The sequence below is a fragment of the Erpetoichthys calabaricus genome, chromosome 11, assembly GCF_900747795.2.
Source record: "Erpetoichthys calabaricus chromosome 11, fErpCal1.3, whole genome shotgun sequence".
NCBI classification, from domain to species: domain Eukaryota; kingdom Metazoa; phylum Chordata; class Cladistia; order Polypteriformes; family Polypteridae; genus Erpetoichthys; species Erpetoichthys calabaricus.
Genome location: NC_041404.2, coordinates 23,489,207 through 23,507,012, shown reverse-complemented (window position 1 = coordinate 23,507,012; position 17,806 = coordinate 23,489,207). Strand labels below are relative to the sequence as shown.

The following is a 17,806-nucleotide window of genomic DNA, read 5'->3' as shown; positions in this document are numbered from 1 at the left end:
GACATAAAGCCTATGTTGTGAATAGGACCAATGGTAATCTACAAGCCAAATTTTGTGAAAATTAATTCAGTTGTTTATGCGTGATTGGTAAACAAATAAAGCAAGAAAATATGATCTGAATGTTGAAATGAAGGTCCTCAGTCTGCAAAATTGATAAATAATGTCAAGCCAATAAATTCAAAAGACAAACAGAGGGAATTACAGTTTTGATTATATAGATAATGTAATATGTTTTTTGTCATTTTTGTGCTGGTTTGATAGTCATCTTTGATCTCCACACATAATATCTTTAAACTTGTCTGACATCTTTTCTCTTTAGTTGGACACACCAGCTTCCTGTTGCTTTTACCCAGTTTCTCCCTATCTGTTGCTTTCCTTCCTAACACACATGATTGCCCAATTACTGGTGCAGTAATTCCCAGTGACCAGCATCTACCCAATAGTGTTGGTAGAAAAGCCCGCACTCCTGCTGCCTTTGAAGGTTTCCCCTTCTCAATGCCATTCCCCATCCTTTATCATCTTCATGACTATTCTGACACTATCACTCCAAACCTGCAGTATGTGCAGGGTATACAGCTGGAGTTAATGATCTCAGACCCTCTTAAAACCTGCTAAAAGTATATAACACTCATGAAGAAGTGTATTTAGATTTGAATTGGCTATTTAAAACCTCTAACTCTTTTCCTTCAAGGATTGCATGTATTTCTGTGTGCCAGAGGATTATAATGATTCCAAAAAATAGAGCCCCAAAAATGCAAACATGTACAAAACTATTCTGAAAATGGCATCCTGCCCAAGTCCATTTTGTTCTGTGGAAAGGAACCAAAAATGTTGTATTGTATGTGACAATCACAGGAAGTAAGGCTTACAACCTTGGGGTACTGAAACACCACTTGTGCCAAAGGAAATGTCTCCCTCCTCTCTGTGTTTTCAGAAATTCAGACCTGAAACTTTGAGAGGCTCTGTCTTTGAAGGTCAATGGCTTTTGAAGAAATCATCTATGAAGACAGTGTCACACTTGTGCACTTAGGGAGCAGCCAAAGGGTCCAATTTTAAGTGAAGAATCAAGAGACTGGGGGGTTGGAACAGAGTACTAATCCCTTTCTTCCTCTTCCTACAGACCAGCAGAAGAATACACCTTGTATTCCACTGCAGTCCGTTCCCAGTAATATCACTTCCGTTCCTGTACTGATGACATCACTTCCGGCTCCCACAAGTGATGTAACTTCCCCTTCCTCCTAAAAACCATTCTTCCTTCCTGCCACCATGATATATAAAGTACCATCTATTGTACTGTTTTTGTCTGATGCATTTGATACAAACACTACCTGAATCAGTCTTTTTTTGACTTCTCATCTGCCAGGACATTATATGGAGAAGCTTCCCCAAATTTTATTTTTTGTTTCTGTTTGATTATTTCTTACAACAGGAAGCTCCTGGACCACAAAAGGAACTTCAGCTTGCTACCTGAAGGGATTCATCACTGGACTCTGCCCAAGAACAGATGTAATATACTCTTTAGAGAAAATTATGGGTTATAAAAGTAAGATAAGGAGCTGCTAGAAATTTCCAGAAATTTGCTTAGTGAGAAAGTCTTTTCCTGAGAACTGTAGCTGAGAGGCCATGCTGGATGTATGAGAGGCCAAGAGACAAATTTCCAACCAAAGTCAGCTTTATAAGCTTATGACTATTGAACCCTGCGGTGGGCTGGCGCCCTGCCCGGGGTTTGTTTCCTGCCTTGTGCCCTGTGTTGGCTGGGATTGGCTCCAGCAGACCCCCGTGACCCTGTAGTTAGGATATAGCGGGTTGGATAATGGATGGATGGATGGACTATTGAACCTGGACAACCTTAGTAAAGATGTGTGTTGTAAAATTCCCTCTAGGTGGCATTTTCTTTTTAATCAAGTCATTATAACATATGCTGTACATACAGTATACTGGGGTACACTCAGTTTCGTGTATACCCATTAAAATCATCTGCCCTACCATTTTCTTAACCTGTTTAAGCATGCATGGTAGATATCTGTTCCAGAAAAGTCACTGTTCCATTTTTTACATCAAAAGAAGGTAACTGTAAAATCCATAAAACAAGGTAATGCCTAGAAAAGATATCATTTTCACAAATTATTTGATCTGATCTGCTGAAATAACATTAAAAATTTCCAGACGAATATTTTAAGCATGATTTTACCTGACATCCCAATGCTGCTCTCAAGAAGCCCAAGACAGTAGGTGAAGCTGGAGCTGCTCCTGTGACAATCATTCGGACACGTCCACCAAGACTTGCCTGCAAAGACAATACTTGTGAATGTCTGCATTATTAAAATGACCTCCACACAGGTGTATGGCAGAGACTTCAATTGGTAGTCACCACTTTGTTGAAAAAAATACCATTAAAGGCACTGCTCCCTGTGACCCTGTTGTTAGGATATAGCAGGTTGGATAATGGATGGATGGATGGATGGATGGATGGGACTGCTTATTTATATTATCAAAATTTCTTTTTCCGCAAGAATTAAGTTGTAGAAGGAAACTGTAGCATGCAGCCTTGGACAAAGACATTAATTTAAAATGTAAGGAAAGGAAGTGGATTTTATTACGACACATCTGAGCAATATCTGATGATTTGGTGAGTTTTTTGGGGAACTGAAGCTAAGCATAACTGAGCCTTCTGTGAAAGGATGCCATGATTTAGTCATCAATCTATTTTCTGAACTCATTTATTCCAAATTAATGTCATAACATCCTAAACATATCCATACAATACTGGAAACAAGACAGAGAGCAATCCAAATACAGAAACAGCCCATTACATGAGTTACTGTTTAAACTAACATGCATGTCTTTGGTTATGAGAGTGTACAAAGAGAAAGTGCAAACTCCATACACAAATTAACACCGCCAGTATTCAAACAACCTGTGAGACAGCAGCACTAGTAAAAAATAAAACAAAGTACTTCACAAAGTAATTACAGTTATTACAAACATTTTTGAGAGGGTGCATTTGTGCTGGCTGCACTTTAAATGAAAACATATTGTTAAGATTCCTACCAAATACTAAGCTCAAAATGTGTGGACAGGCCTACAAAAATCCACACAAAAAAATTAGAAATGCCTTCTTTACATGTCTGAAGTTCTTAAATAGGCCTCACCTCTGGCAGTCTAGTCCCAAACTCAAATGGACAGGCATCTTGTCTGGCTTAATAATTCGCTTAGTGAGTGTAATATCAAAGAAAATCACAATATTACATAAAGACAAAATAAAGGACAACAACCCTGTCTGAAACAGAACACCTACAGCACCACAATGTGTGACACAGCAGTGTGTGGTGAGCACTCAGGGTTATGTTTGCTTTGATCCCATTTCTCAACTCAGCACAGGCCTTCCCCTGGGATTTTTGGCAAATACTAACATTTTAAATATAGTATTTTAATCCACTTATGTGAGTAACATGAAAGATTTATTTTAGAATTATTTAATTTTAGATGTTATTTATTTCTGCTTTTCATTTTTTTATAATAGCTTACAGTAATCCCTCCTCCATCGCGGGGGTTGCGTTCCAGAGCCACCCGCGAAATAAGAAAATCCGCGAAGTAGAAACCATATGTTTATATGGTTATTTTTATATTGTCATGCTTGGGTCACAGATTTGCGCAGAAACACAGGAGGTTGTAGAGAGACAGGAACGTTATTGAAACACTGCAAACAAACATTTGTCTCTTTTTCAAAAGTTTAAACTGTGCTCCATGACAAGACAGAGATGACAGTTCTGTCTCACAATTAAAAGAATGCAAACATATCTTCCTTTTCAAAGGAGTGCGCGTCAGGAGCACAGACTGTCAGAAAGAGAGAGGAAAGCAAACAAATCAATAGGGCTGTTTGGCTTTTAAGTATGCGAAGCACCGCGGCACAAAGCTGTTGAAGGCGGCAGCTCGCACCCCCTCCGTCAGGAGCAGAGAAAGAGAGAGAGAGAGAGAGAGAGAGAAAAACAAACAATCAAAAATCAATACGTGCCCTTCGAGCTTTTAAGTATGCGAAGCACCGTGCAGCATGTCGTTTCAGGAAGCAGCTGCACAGAAAGTAGCAACGTGAAGATAATCTTTCAGCATTTTTAGACGAGCGTCCGTATCGTCTAGGTGTGCGAACAGCCCCCCTGCTCAATCCCCCTACGTCAGGATCAGAGAAAGTCAGCGCAAGAGAGAGAGAGAGAAAAGTAAGTTGGGTAGCTTCTCAGCCATCTGCCAATAGCGTCCCTTGTATGAAATCAACTGGGCAAACCAACTGAGGAAGCATGTACCAGAAATTAAAAGACCCATTGTCCGCAGAAATCCACGAACCAGCAAAAAATCCGCAATATATATTTAAATATGCTCACATATAAAATCCGCGATAGAGTGAAGCTGCGAAAGGCGAAGCGCGATATAGCGAGGGATCACTGTATTCTTAATTTTGTTACATTATTGCCAAACCAGTACTGCTGTAGCCAGCATTTTGCCCATGGGTTCTCATTGGAGCCACCAAGATGATTAAGACAATGAGTGCTATTGCTAGCCACATCTGCTGATAGCATTTGGATTGTGACATGGTCACAACCCCACTATAAAAGATGGTGGCTCACTCATGAACATTAAGACCTAAACCTTGTTAGTGGAAATTAAAATTCAAGAACAAATACTACAAATGGAAAACTACTGGCTTTGAATGTTTGTTTCCATTTCAGAAATCTCTGCAATGCTCTACAAAAAATACTTAATTGTTAATCCTATTCAAGCATAACACCTTACCTGTCATTTCCAGCATGACTATGTTTTACCTATTTATTTTTTTGACCATGGAGATTAGTTTATTCACACCCTCATCCCTCATAAAGTTCAAGAAGCTTTAGTCACTGCACACCTGACCATGCCTTGCAGATGTGCTGCCACTTTAAGGCTCACCAGGTCTGGCTCTACTGTACCATCATTAGGCTTCTACAGATACTTACGCCTGCCTAATACAGAGAAGAAAATATGTAGTGGCATCCATCCATCCATTATCCAACCCGCTATATCCTAACACAGGATCACAGGGGTCTGCTGGAGCCAATTCCAGCCAACACAGGGCGCAAGGCAGGAACAAATCCCCGGCAGGGCAACAGCCAGGACACACACACACACACACACCCACACACCAAGCACAAACTAGGAACAATTTAGGATCGTCAATGCACCTAACCTGCATGTTTTTGGACTGTGGGAGGAAACCGGAACACCCGGAGGAAACCCACGAAGACATGGGGAGAACATGCAAACTCCACGCAGGGAGGACCCAGGAAGCAAACCCGGGTCTCCTTACTGCGAGGCAGCAGTGCTACCACTGCGCCACCGTGCTGCCCCATGTAGTATTTAAATTTTATATTTTATTTTCTTGCCCACACAAACAAAGATGAACTTAATTTTACAAGGCGGTAATTACCATCAAATCATCTCTTTCTGAAGTGTACCTCACTTTTAAAACATCTGTGCAAACAAGTAGAAGACCAGGATGATGCCTCAGGCTGTATCGATTACTTTATAACCTGTGATCAGATGGGCACTACTAGGACAAGGATTTGCCAAATTGGTTTACAGCTTGGGAAAGGAAGGAATTCGGACATACTTAAAAGATCAAAGACTGTAAGAGAAGTCATTTATCATATGGACAACCAGCCAATCAAATGTATGTAACATCATACCTGTATGTTCTGGAATCCCACATGGAATTTTTAAAAATGCCTTTTCTGAGAGCGATGTCAAGAGAGGGAAGGAGCGAAGTCATGAGAGGGCAACATATGTGCAACCATTTTCATTTGATCATCAGCTAAAGCATCTCATGAACAATATTGGTTGCTAGATCACAAGCTGCCCAAGGACATTCATCTTTGATACTTTTTTTCGTAAGCTTTTTCTAAAGACTATATACAGTATACTGTATATCCAGACTTTGCTATTTACATTTTCTTTTAAGCTTTCCTCAACTGGTATTGTTGTTCTTTAATAAAAAACAAGTTGCTGTTAACTTTCTACACTTTGTCTTTATATTTAGAGTAACTGATGTAATAAGGTAAATACTTAGAGCACCTGGAGCAGTAAGGAAGTGCCATGCGATCTGAAATGCAAGGTATATCAGCTGAGGAGTAGAGCTCATCCAGTAGTGAACAGTGTTTTAAAATAAGACATCATTGATTGATAAATGACCTGTAGCCATTGTATGTCTGAATATATTCTTGGAGACCAAAGGTAATATTTAGGTCTGAGATACAGTATATCTAAGACATCATACGTTGTTCATGCTTATGATAAGTAAGTCTCTTGAAGTACTAGGGAATGATGGACTGTGCATGTGTTATTCATAGGGTACTTGTGTGGGTTAAAGTGCTAGGGAATAACGGGCAGTGTATACATCATTCATACAGTATGTTCATCGTTAGATATACACATACACACAGACCCTATGTATGTGTGTGTTAATCTTAAGGTGCAAGAGTAGACTAACCCAGCAACAAAGCTGGTAAGTTCACTTATCCGTGATGAAAATAAATAAAGGATAAGTAGAGGGGAAAATCACGATAATACAGAATAGTAACTTTATTTTAAATCTGTATGTTATTACATGAAACAATGAAATGAAGACAGACAGACAGACAGACAGACAGACAGACAGACAGATAGATTTACCCAGATAGCATCAAAATCACACAAAAAAGTTATCAGGAAGATTGTTCTTTCACTCTGTGCTTTAAAGGGTGATTTTAATAATTCGGTCTGGATTTGAGGGAATAAAATATCACAATGAAATCTGTACTGTAGCTGCTGTGTTGATTTAATTGGCCTCTCACCTTGCAAAAATTACAAAACTCACCTGAATTTTATTAAAGAAGAGTTTATCCCACAGGCTGTTGCATCTGATAATGCCATTTTTGACTTCTTCTTCTTTTCTTTTTGCTGCAAATTCCAAAAGCCATCGCTTCCATGGAGTGTTTGCCATACTGAAGACCTGTGAGACAAAAAGGAGTCAGGAGATTTATGAAATGTCTCTTTTACTGATGAGCTCACTGAAAATTGACCATTTCATCAGGTACTAGGGGAGGCGAATCATAGATTTTATTTTTCTGACAGAAAATGGTGTTCATGAGGACTGTCTTCCTACTTGCTTCACAGACTCACCTTGTCATACATTCTGTTCAGCAAGCGGGGAACCACTGGAAAGACTGTAGGACGGAGTGTTTTCATGTCATCCGGTAGAAGTCTGATGTCTCCTTGAAAGAAGCCAACCCTTCCTCCATGTAAGTAAACTACAGACTAGAAGTAAGACAGAGAAGAGGCATAAAACTTCTGGTAGGGCCAGGCAGACCTGGAGGAGAAACATTGTCAGAAGGGTTGGAGATACCCTGAGGAATCTATGGAGAAGGTGTGTGTGGTTGTGTATGTTAGTGCAAGAGTGAGTAAGACAGGAAGATAATCAAGCTCTTAAAGAGCAGAACTTACGAGCCTCACTCTGCCGCTTAAATCTTTTGGCCAGGGTATGTGGCTGCTGGTGAGTCTCAGGAAAGACCCTGGTTCGGATTGGCTGACAACGTTGTGGAAAACTAGCGCAAACAGTGTTACTTCTGACCCCAAGTGAGTGGCGTAAGGCAAAGCTGGTAGCATTGATATACAGGTAGGGGATGCAGCAAAATACTGATTATTGAAGCTATTAGGAAGGACCCATGGAAGATCAGCAGTGGGCAGCCATGAAAGTTGATAGCCTCAAGTAAGTCTTATGTGAGGCAGCAAGAGAGAGACACATTGCCTCATACAATGTATTAATCTATCAGAATCAGTGGTAATAAAATATCAGACGAATAATGCCATAACAAATAAAACAGACAAAAGAGAAAAGGAAATCTAGCAATATATTGCCATACAGTACAGCTGTCCAAGGACATAATCAACTACTTAACACTGGAAGCAGAAACACAAATGAATATTCATACCATTCCAATTTGTCAGCCTACTTAATCCTGAAGAGGGTTGCATGGGGCTGGAGCCTATCCCAGCAAGCATAGAGAGCAAGACAGGAACAATCCTTTTGGACAGGGTGCCAGGCCAACACATAGTGAACACAATTCAGGTGCACACCACCAGGGCCAGTTAAGTCCAGTCCACCTAACCTGTATGCCTTTGGAAATCAGAGCACCCGAAAGAAACTCACATAGACACAGAAAGAACACGCAAAATCTGTACAGGAAGGACCCAGGATGTGAACCCTGGTCAGCTTACTGCAAGGCAGCATTGCACCACCATGCTGCCCAATGCATATCCGTAAAGTTCTTTGTATAAGTTGGTTTTGCCTTATGTAACAACTATCTGAGACATCTGCCATAAATTTTATTTTTTGATTAGAAGATGAGATTTTGAAGTTAAGCATTAATGAACCAGGAGTGTCCTAAACCTGTTTTTTTTTCTTTTGTGCGCCTTTGAATTTTTCTAACAAGAAAATGCTGCTTTTGTAATTAGAACTCCTCCCAGCATTTCATTCTGAGCACGTCGTCTTTAATTATGATAGATGACATGTCTCAGCTTTGAAACACATCACTTACTGGTGATATGTCTGTGTCAAACATTTCTATAAAGTCATGTCACATTTCCAGAGCAAGGGGCAGGGGTCAATTTGGCTTCTTTGGATTGCCAACTAAAATGAGAAAATGATGCCCCTTAAGATCTCGTCATGCTATGCCTCCTTAGAGCTCCACCTGGTACAACCAATCATTCCATTCCAGGTGTCAGTAAGGAAAAATAATATCATCTCTCAGTGTCAGGTGACATTTGTACAGAAATGAAGCTGCCATTCTTAAACCTGTTTATTCCAAATAAGCGTCATGACAGGCATAGCCTGGCGGCATTACCTGGTGGCAGAAACAAAATACACCAAGGGTGTCAGTCTATTGTAGGGCATAATCACTCACATACAAGGAAAATTTTGGAATTGTCAATCAATATCATCTTCAAGACTTTGGATGATGAAAAAATACACATAGAGAACGTGCAAACTCCTCATGGATAGACACCACACTGGTCCATGGAACTCTGTAATCTTGCCACAGCCATTCATTTATTATTTCGTTTTAAATCATTCATCCAGTACAGTATTATTTTGAACTGAAGGACGTTTGGGAAAGCAATGGCCAAACACAAGCAATAAACACATTTCTGGGCAAAAGCTGTCAAATGGTGACAAGTCAAAGTCATGAATGAACAGAGCTGTAAGCAGACACCATGGAGAAAACTCTGCGTGAGCTCAGGGAAATTAAACAAATTGTACACATGAGGCCCACCAGTCGAAATTAAATGGGGTCCAAATGTTATAAGACAGCAGCATTAAACTCCATACCATCATTCCTATTGTCAAGGGCATCTATTAAAAACAAGAAGCAAAAACAAAATAAAACCATCGCCCACACCTCCACCCCCACTAACTAAAAGTTAATTAAGTAGGAGTAGCAGAGTTTCCGTAATTAAAAACTCCTTGGCAGAAAAAGCCCTGCAGCCAAGAATGTGCACGTTTATTTATATTCAAGGCTCCAAGATTCACGTAAGCTGGGTAGCTCATTGAAAATGATGACAAATATCCAAATGTGTGTCACTGCACAAAGATGTTTCAGTGAGCCAACCAGAATAATTACTGTGCCACATTCTTTTCAATATCAGTGATCAAAATTGCTAAAACTATTCTGCACCTTAATACATTTTAGAACATCCAGGGGAAATGAACTGAATAAATTCAATGTATTTAATTAATAAGGACACAAACTGAGATATTGGTATTTGTAACTTCCTTTTACTTGGTTGCTGAGTGTGTGATTCCAAGTGCAGGTCTAACTTTTATTAAACAAAACACAGCAGATGCCAAGTGATGTCATTTTATGAGCAAATAAGGACTGGTCACTCCTTTTGCGCAGTAACCCTGGCCTACTGGTCAAAAGACTCCTTCATGTCCTGAATCCAGTAATGCTATGTTGAGTCTACAATGCACACACATAGTCACTATACTTTGTAAAAAAATTTAGACTCTTGTTTCTTTCATCCATCCGTTTTCTAATTTGCTTATGCAGGTCAACATCACAGACACCCAAGGAGCTGTCAACATATCCTGGCCCTCCCATCAAAACAAATGAACAGTAACCAGAATTCAGAGCAAGCAATACTTTTAGAAATCTGCCAATGAAGTCTCTGCTATGCTTACGCAATGGCAACCACTGCTTGAAGGTGGGTGTCCCGCTGTCTTCTGTAAAGGTGATTCACACCGGGCAAACTAACTCGACACATATAAATTTAAGAAATGAGAGGAAAAATGAAGTACCCACTCTGATATTTAAATCCAATGTACTATACTTAGTCCAGAATATTATGTTAAACTGCATCCGGCTCTATAAGCGGTCCTCCAACTTGCAGGGAAATCATGGGGGTTGGTGGCAGGATTGGCACTCCAGCCACCATAAAAAAACCTCACACAGCTCAGAGACAACAGAAAAGACTCCTTTTTGCTCTCTGCGGGACTAGCTCTGCTGCAGCTGCCCATAGGAAGGCTGATCGCATCACGGAGGGGAAGCGGGAAAACCCTTGGGAGCCCCATCCTTGGAAGAGTTGAAACCGTTGGAGAGCCAATGGGGTCAGATCTTTTGGGGATCGGAATTGGTGTGGTGCTGAGGTGTCACCCGCTGCACGGCAGCACTTGGGTCCCAATTTGAGGCGGCCCATACAGGTGGGCGCATGGAACGTCTTGTCTCTCCGGCAAGATGATCATCTTCCTCTGCTGTCAGAGGAGCTGCGTGTGTAAACTCCGCATTTCAGTGGCGGCACTCTCTGAGGTGCGCAGACCGGGGACTGGCCTGATCTCTGTAGGTGGATACACCTTTTATTGGTCTGGTCGGTCTGATGGCTGTCATACTCGGGAAGTAGCTGTTGCTGTAGTGGATTGGCTTCTTCTGATGGTGTCCGATATCACTCCTTTCAAAAAGCGTATTATGAGACTCAGATTATGGCACTCCCTGGGTGCCTTGTCTGTTGCCTCAGTGTATGCTCCAACCGCAGAGAGTGATATCTCGGTGAGGGAGACATTTTATTCGCAGCTTCGCTCGGTGGTTGATGGGTGCCCACGGGGTGACACCCCTCTGGTCACGGGTGACTTTAATGCAACCACTGGCACTGACAGGGCTGGCTATGAGGATTGTCTCTGTCCCCATGGGTCTGGTGACTGTGGTGAAAGTGGCTCCATGTTCCTTGACTTTGCAAAAGGTCAGGGTCTGCGAATCGCTGGATCCTGGTTCCAGTGCCCAGAACCGCATCGTTGGACTTGGTACTTCAAGACTGGTGGTGCGGTGAAAGAGATCGATCACATCCTCGTGGGCAGACGCTGGAGGCTCTTGCAAAACTGCAGGGTCTATAGAAGTGCCCAATTTTTGAATTCTGACCACAGACTTGTTGTTGCTACTCTTAGGATCCATCTTAGGTCCAGTAGGTTACCTACCAACTACTAGGAAAATGAGCCTCAAGTTGGCCTGACTCCAAGATCAGGCTGTTTCTAATGAGTTGGTATGCAGTTTGTGTGAGGAACTTGCAAAATTGGGTGCGACTGCCGATCCTAATGTGATGTGGGAGACCTTCCGTGACAAGACCCTGAAGGATGCTCAGGGTTGTATTGGTGTTACCGGTGTTCCCAGAAGGAGGTGTTCGCGGCATCCTGGATATCATCGAGAGGAGTTGCAGCGCACGGCTCAATGGCAACTCTGGTCTGTACTGGGAGGGATGGCTGCGAGGGCTCTGAGGGCAGATAAAGAGGCGTTTGTTAGAGGAATCTGTGAGCAAGTGACATACCATCTGTGGTCTAGCGACCCACATCCTGCTTACAGAGGAATCAAAGCATTACACACATCTGAATCTGTTCCTCTGAGAGTCGCAGTCAGGGCGGCTGATGGAATGGTCCTTACGGATGACACTGCAGTTGTGACCCGTTGGGCTGGATACTTTGATCAGTTGTTCAAAGCTGATCCTCCGGCTAGGATGTTGGATATCTCTGGGTCCACGGTTCTTGAAGCTGATCCTCCAATTAGCTGTGAACCACCCAATCTCGCTGAGATTGCACAGGTGATGAACCATCTGAGGGCAGAGAAAGCTGCAGGGGTCTGTGGTATCTGGGGTGAACTTCTCCAGGCTGGTGGTAAGGCTGTCCTCCTGGCATTGCAACCAATCTTTGCTTCCATTTGGGAGACTGGCATCATACCAACTGACTGGAAAACGGGACTTGTTGTCCCTATCTGGAAAGGGTAGAGTGATCGCCTGGATTGCGGCAACTACAGGGGGATAACACTGCTCTCTGTGCCGGGTAAGGTCCTTGCTAGGGTCGTCCTCAATAGGATCCATGATCACTTGCTCACCTACCAGTGACCGGAACAGTCTGGTTTTATGCCTAAGAAGTTTACCATCGTCTACATCCTAGCACTGCTCTTATGGAGCACAAACCCGAATATTGGCAGAGTTTCTTTGCAGCCTTTGTCGATTTTTGCAAAGCATTTGACTCAGTTGATTGAGTTGCCCTGTGGGACATCCTGAGGAATCGTGGGATCCCCTCGAGGTTGCTGGATATCATGGCCGGCCTGTACACTGGTACTGTGAGTGCTGTGCAGAATGGAGGCAGAACCTCTGCGTTTTTTTCCCAGTTGATTCTGGGGTTCGTCAGCGGTGTGTTCTTGCTCCTACTCTGTTCAATGCTTGTATGGACTGGGTGTTGGGCAAGGTCGTGGGGTCCAGTGGCTCTGGGGCCTCTGTTGGTGAAGAAAGATTTACGTATCTTGACTTTGCTGATGATGCTGTGATCTTCGCAGAGTCAATGGAGGGTCTGATCGGGGCGCTCAAGAGACTGAGCGAGGAGTCTGCGTGACTGGGCTTGTGAGTGTCCTGGATAAAAACCAAGATCCAGGCCTTTAATGACCTCTTGGCCACAGCCATCAGCAGTGTGTTTGTTTGCGGAGAGAGTGTTGACCTTGTCGGGAGGTTTACTTACCTTGGAAGTGATATTCATGTCTCTGGTGAGTCTCCCTATGAAGTCAGTAGACAGATTGGAAGAGCATGGGGGGGTTATGAGGTCGCTGGAAAGAAGTGTGTGGCACTACCGATATCTATGCAAAAGGACGAAGGTCCAAGTCTTTAGAGTCCTGGTGCTTCCTGTCTTGCTATATGGTTGCGAGACATGGACGCTATCCAGTGACCTGAGATGAAGACTGGACTCCTTTGGTACTTTGTGTCGAATGAGCGGTTGCTCATGGAGTCCCGAATGAGGCACATTACCTGCATTGTGAGGGAGCGTCAGTTACGGCACTACGGCCATGTGGTGTGTTTCCCCGAGCGTGATCCAGCTCATAAGATCCTCATTGTTGGGGACCTGAGTGGCTGGACCAGGCCAAGGGGTCGCCAATGTAACACCTGGCTGCGGCAGATAGAGGGTCATTTCTGGAGGGTGGGACTAGACCGCGTGTCTGCCTGGGGTGTTGCAAACCGGGATCCTGAGTTGTTTCGTCGTGTAGTGGGTGCGGCAACGCACTGTACCAGTGCATGCTCCCCAGCTTGACTTGACTTGAGTTGTACTGGAGCTGTGAGAAGAAAGAGCTGTGTCAATCTGTGTTTCATTGAAACAAGTGGTTTCAGTAATAAAGCTAATGAGGTAGTAAAGCTATTGTAATAATCATAACCAGCATGTCTTTTTCCATACGGACATCTGTAAACTTACTTTTGCCCACCCCTGTATGTATATATATTGTCACTTTTGGGATGCAACCTCAAGGAACATTTACAGATTGTTACACTCAGAAAGATGATTAACAGTCCTTGCAACTCTGACACCACTTTTTGTTTCCACCCTCTTGAGCCCACCCCTTTTGGGTCTCCACGTTGAAAGCCAAACTCAATGCCATCTTAGGGCAGTCTGAAGAAGACTACCATCTAAACAAGACTTCATTGTTTTTGTTTTTTACATTAACAATTCAATCTTAATCATTTTCAATATATGGGGTTCACCTAGGTGGCCTAACCCTTTTTGATGTGTCCTTTGTTTACTTACTATAGTGTGTATATTATATATATATATATATATATATATATATATATATATATACATATACACATACATATACACACTACATATATACACCAAGATGGTGCCCCAACTCCTTACCATTGTATGTATCCTATTTTACACTATATATCACAAGTCCTACACATTCACACTGTATCAGTTTAGAAATGCTAATCAACTTTTTAGCAGTATAAGGGCCTATGTAAAATACATACAGTAATAAGTTTTTTGCAGTTTTTATTTAAATGTTTATAACAAATTCTCAACTTCTTCCAAATTTCCATCATATGCTCAATGTAAATTTTTATCTACAAAATTGCAGGTTTATGTACAGTAGTACATGAAATTGTCTGGGTTAACTATATTTGCCCTGCAATATTCTCGTGCACATCCTGAATTTTCCAGTTTAGTAATGGCTGGAGCCCCTTATTCTTACAAATTAAATTGAGGATCATCTAGTGGGTTTGCAGGTTTGGTTTCAGCTTTTCCAAATGAAAACTGGGCAGAACATGCCTGCAATGAGGAGCAAAAACTCCAGTGACATATTGTAGCAAAGCTACAGAATAAAGGACTACATATCCCAGCTGCTTCTGCAGTGTTGCTTTATTGGACAGTCTCGGATGGTGCAGGGTTGGCTGGGAATAAGATCGAGCCAGTGGGAACTCTTAAAAAAAAAAAACAAAAAAAAAACCCAGCAAGACACCATGGGATCGCAATTGTTCAGCTCTCCGATAAAATGCGGTTTCACACATTTGTATTTTTATTGTCTTGGATTACTGTTCCTGTCTGGATTTATGTGCAGCCTCGTGCCTGCCTGTTTGTGTGAGTTTGTACGGATTGGACACATCTTCGTCAGAAGGAGCGCTCCCAATCACTTCATCTCACACCACATCAGGAGACTAGAAGGATAAACTTTACATTAGTTACAGTAAACCATTTACAGGATTTTCCACTTGTCATCCATCATCTCCTGTGGCTGCTACAATTTGACTTTGTTTTGGGTATTTCTGTATTTACTGTTAGGTGTTTATTGTTGTATTATTGTTGGTCATTGCTGTAGGGGAGTAGGGAGGGTTAACTGTTGTTTATATTTCTATTTTATTTAATATACCTCATTATTTTTTATTTAATCTGCTGTTCAACTGTGTCTCTATAAGTGAGTGTGTGTGAGCCGTGCCAAGGCTGGCTGCGTTCCTGGGTCCTCACCAAAAAATAAATAAATCACAGTCCCTTCAACGATGTGAATCTTATCGGCACTTCCACCACTACAATATGCTTCATTAAAAGTAGAAAGATTCATGTGAGAAAAAAGCAGATCAGTATCAAGAATGCACCAAGATTAAAACACATTACACTGATTAGAAAGGAGCTGAGGGAACATCCGGCCATGCTGTGGTTAGCACTGCTACTGGCCAGCCAAAGCAACTTGTATTCATGACATGCACTGTGTAAAGGCCTGTGATAAGTCTGTGTTACTGTGACTTATCTTTTTTTTCACCACAGAGTCATTGGATTCTATAATTTACATGTCATTGTTTTAATTTATGCGGTTTATAAGCAAAAGATTTTCTTGGGCAGTGCATGGCTGGAGGCTCTCAATTTACTTAGCATTTAAATCTACTATATATGGCACTGTTTTGTTAGATGATGATGTTGATGATGGCAAAAGTGAACTTGTAAATATCAAATGAGGAACAGACATTATTAGTTATGTACTGTAAGTTAGTGTTCATATTAGAGAAGTCTGAAAATTAAAAAATTGTTAAGTCTAAACACTCCCCTGTCTGTCATCATAGCTTTTAACCGTGAAAATTAACCCCCCGGGTTTTCAGAAAGCAATCGCATAAACCTAGGAAAGAACATTTAAACTGTACATAGAAGGTTCTTCATACATACAGTTGGTACAAATGGTGCACAGTGCCAATGCTATGCGCTGCGCTAGCTGCTCACAAACGGCCAAAATTCTAATGATCAATAATAGGAGGGCATCTCTGGCTGGTAAATGAAAACAGCAGTTTGGTCGAGAGCAGATCCAAGTCTTGCAAATAGCCAGCAGGAGAGATCCTGCACATGTCACTGTGGGGCTGAAGGAGCTGATAGGAGGTGCTACATCTTGTATGAAGGGAAAAAAGCATGGGGCACTAAGATGACAAAGACAGTCAGAAATGTATGTACTCCCTAAGGACACTAGAGGGAGAGCCACCCCAGCAGTAGCCAGGATTGCCTGGCCCAGTACCAGGAGGCAAACAGAGTAAAAGAGAAAGAGAAACCCCCATGTCTGCTAAGGGACATGCAGTCCTACATGAGTGTAAGGGGTGATGTTGTTCATCAACCATCATGCTACATTAGAGCCCTGGCCCTTTATGGGGCAATGGAAGGCTGAGTGGTGCTGAGACAGCAGGAGCCACTAAAAAGTTCAAGAATGGTGTTCCTTGAACTAACTGGAAACAATTACAGGACTGGAAGTGACTGCAGAATTGAGTCTAAAAGTTGATTCAACATTAAGAGCAATCTGTGTGCAAAGTTAGAAGAACATTAGGACAAATGCTCAAATGGTGAGCGGTGAAGAGGCCAGAGGTCGAGAAAGAATGAGATGGGATGTGATAGGGAAAGTATTTTTTGGTAGTGGAACAGGACCCCCAAAAAAACAGGGGTTCACAGCAGCTTAGGCAGGACTAGAGAAGTTGGAGATTTGGCTATTTTCACTTGGTACTTCTACATTGTGTTCTCCTTTTGTTTTCCCTCTTTCCTGTTGTTAGTTTTTTTTTAAATAAAGGTGAAATTTTTTTCTACTGGGCAAGCGCTACCTATTATCACAATATACAGCATACAAACAGCACATCTGTAATAAACTGCACATTTCAATATTCACAGGATTCTTAGCAAAGCAGACATAGAAACAAAAAGCAATCCACCAAGGCACGAAGCGGGCCACATCTTCTGTTGGAATGATTTATGCTCCCTTTACACATATTTGTCATTCTTCATCTGGAAACAGTTATGCCAAAGTGTATGGATCTCTCCCATTCTCTTCATTTAACTTGTCCTTAAGTAAGCAAGTGTGGTGTGATTATTTACCTTTCTGTCACAGCTTTGGATTTTTGAACCTGTGTGAACGTTCAAAGTGTGTCTCCAGTGAAGAGTGTCATTAAAAAAGCAACATGAAATAAACTTTGATAACCATACATGGATGCCTGAACATGCCTGTTGGGCAAACCCAAAGATTGGGGGGGGGGCCCTCATGACAGTTAAACCATCTGAACTGATTAATAGGATGGACCGAGAGCAGTGTTATCCTCCTGTAGTTGCTGCAATCCAGGTGATCACCCTTGCCTTTCCAGATAGGGACAACAAGTCTCGTTTTCCAGTCAGTTGGGATGACGCCCGTCTCCAAAATGGAAGCAAAGATTGCTTGCAATGCCAGGAGAACAGCCTTACCACCAGCCTGGAGAAGTTCACACTGGATACCACAGATCCCTGCAGCCTTCCCTACACTCAGCTGGTTCACCATCTGTGCAATCTCAGTGTGATTGGGTGGTTCACAACTAATTGGAGGATCAGCCTGAAGAACCGTGGACCCAGAGATATCCAACATCCTAGCTGGAGGATCAGCTTTAAACAGCTGCTCAAAGTAGCCAGCCCAGTGGATCACAACTGCAGTGTCATCCGTAAGGACCG

At 42.2% G+C, this 17,806-nt stretch overlaps 1 protein-coding gene across 3 annotated transcripts in view; it reads right to left on the bottom strand.

Moving 5' to 3' along the window:
* The window catches only part of acsl6 (acyl-CoA synthetase long chain family member 6), a 165,127-nt gene that overhangs the window by 45,950 nt on the left and 101,371 nt on the right, over window positions 1–17,806 (bottom strand). For all 3 annotated transcript variants that reach the window (XM_051933467.1, XM_028812807.2, XM_028812809.2), the window contains 3 exons: window positions 7,186–7,320; window positions 6,881–7,015; window positions 2,192–2,287 (listed from right to left, as the gene is read on the bottom strand). In XM_051933467.1, coding sequence (XP_051789427.1) covers window positions 2,192–2,287; window positions 6,881–7,015; window positions 7,186–7,320 — 366 coding nt within the window. The remainder of the gene's footprint in view (window positions 1–2,191; window positions 2,288–6,880; window positions 7,016–7,185; window positions 7,321–17,806) is intronic.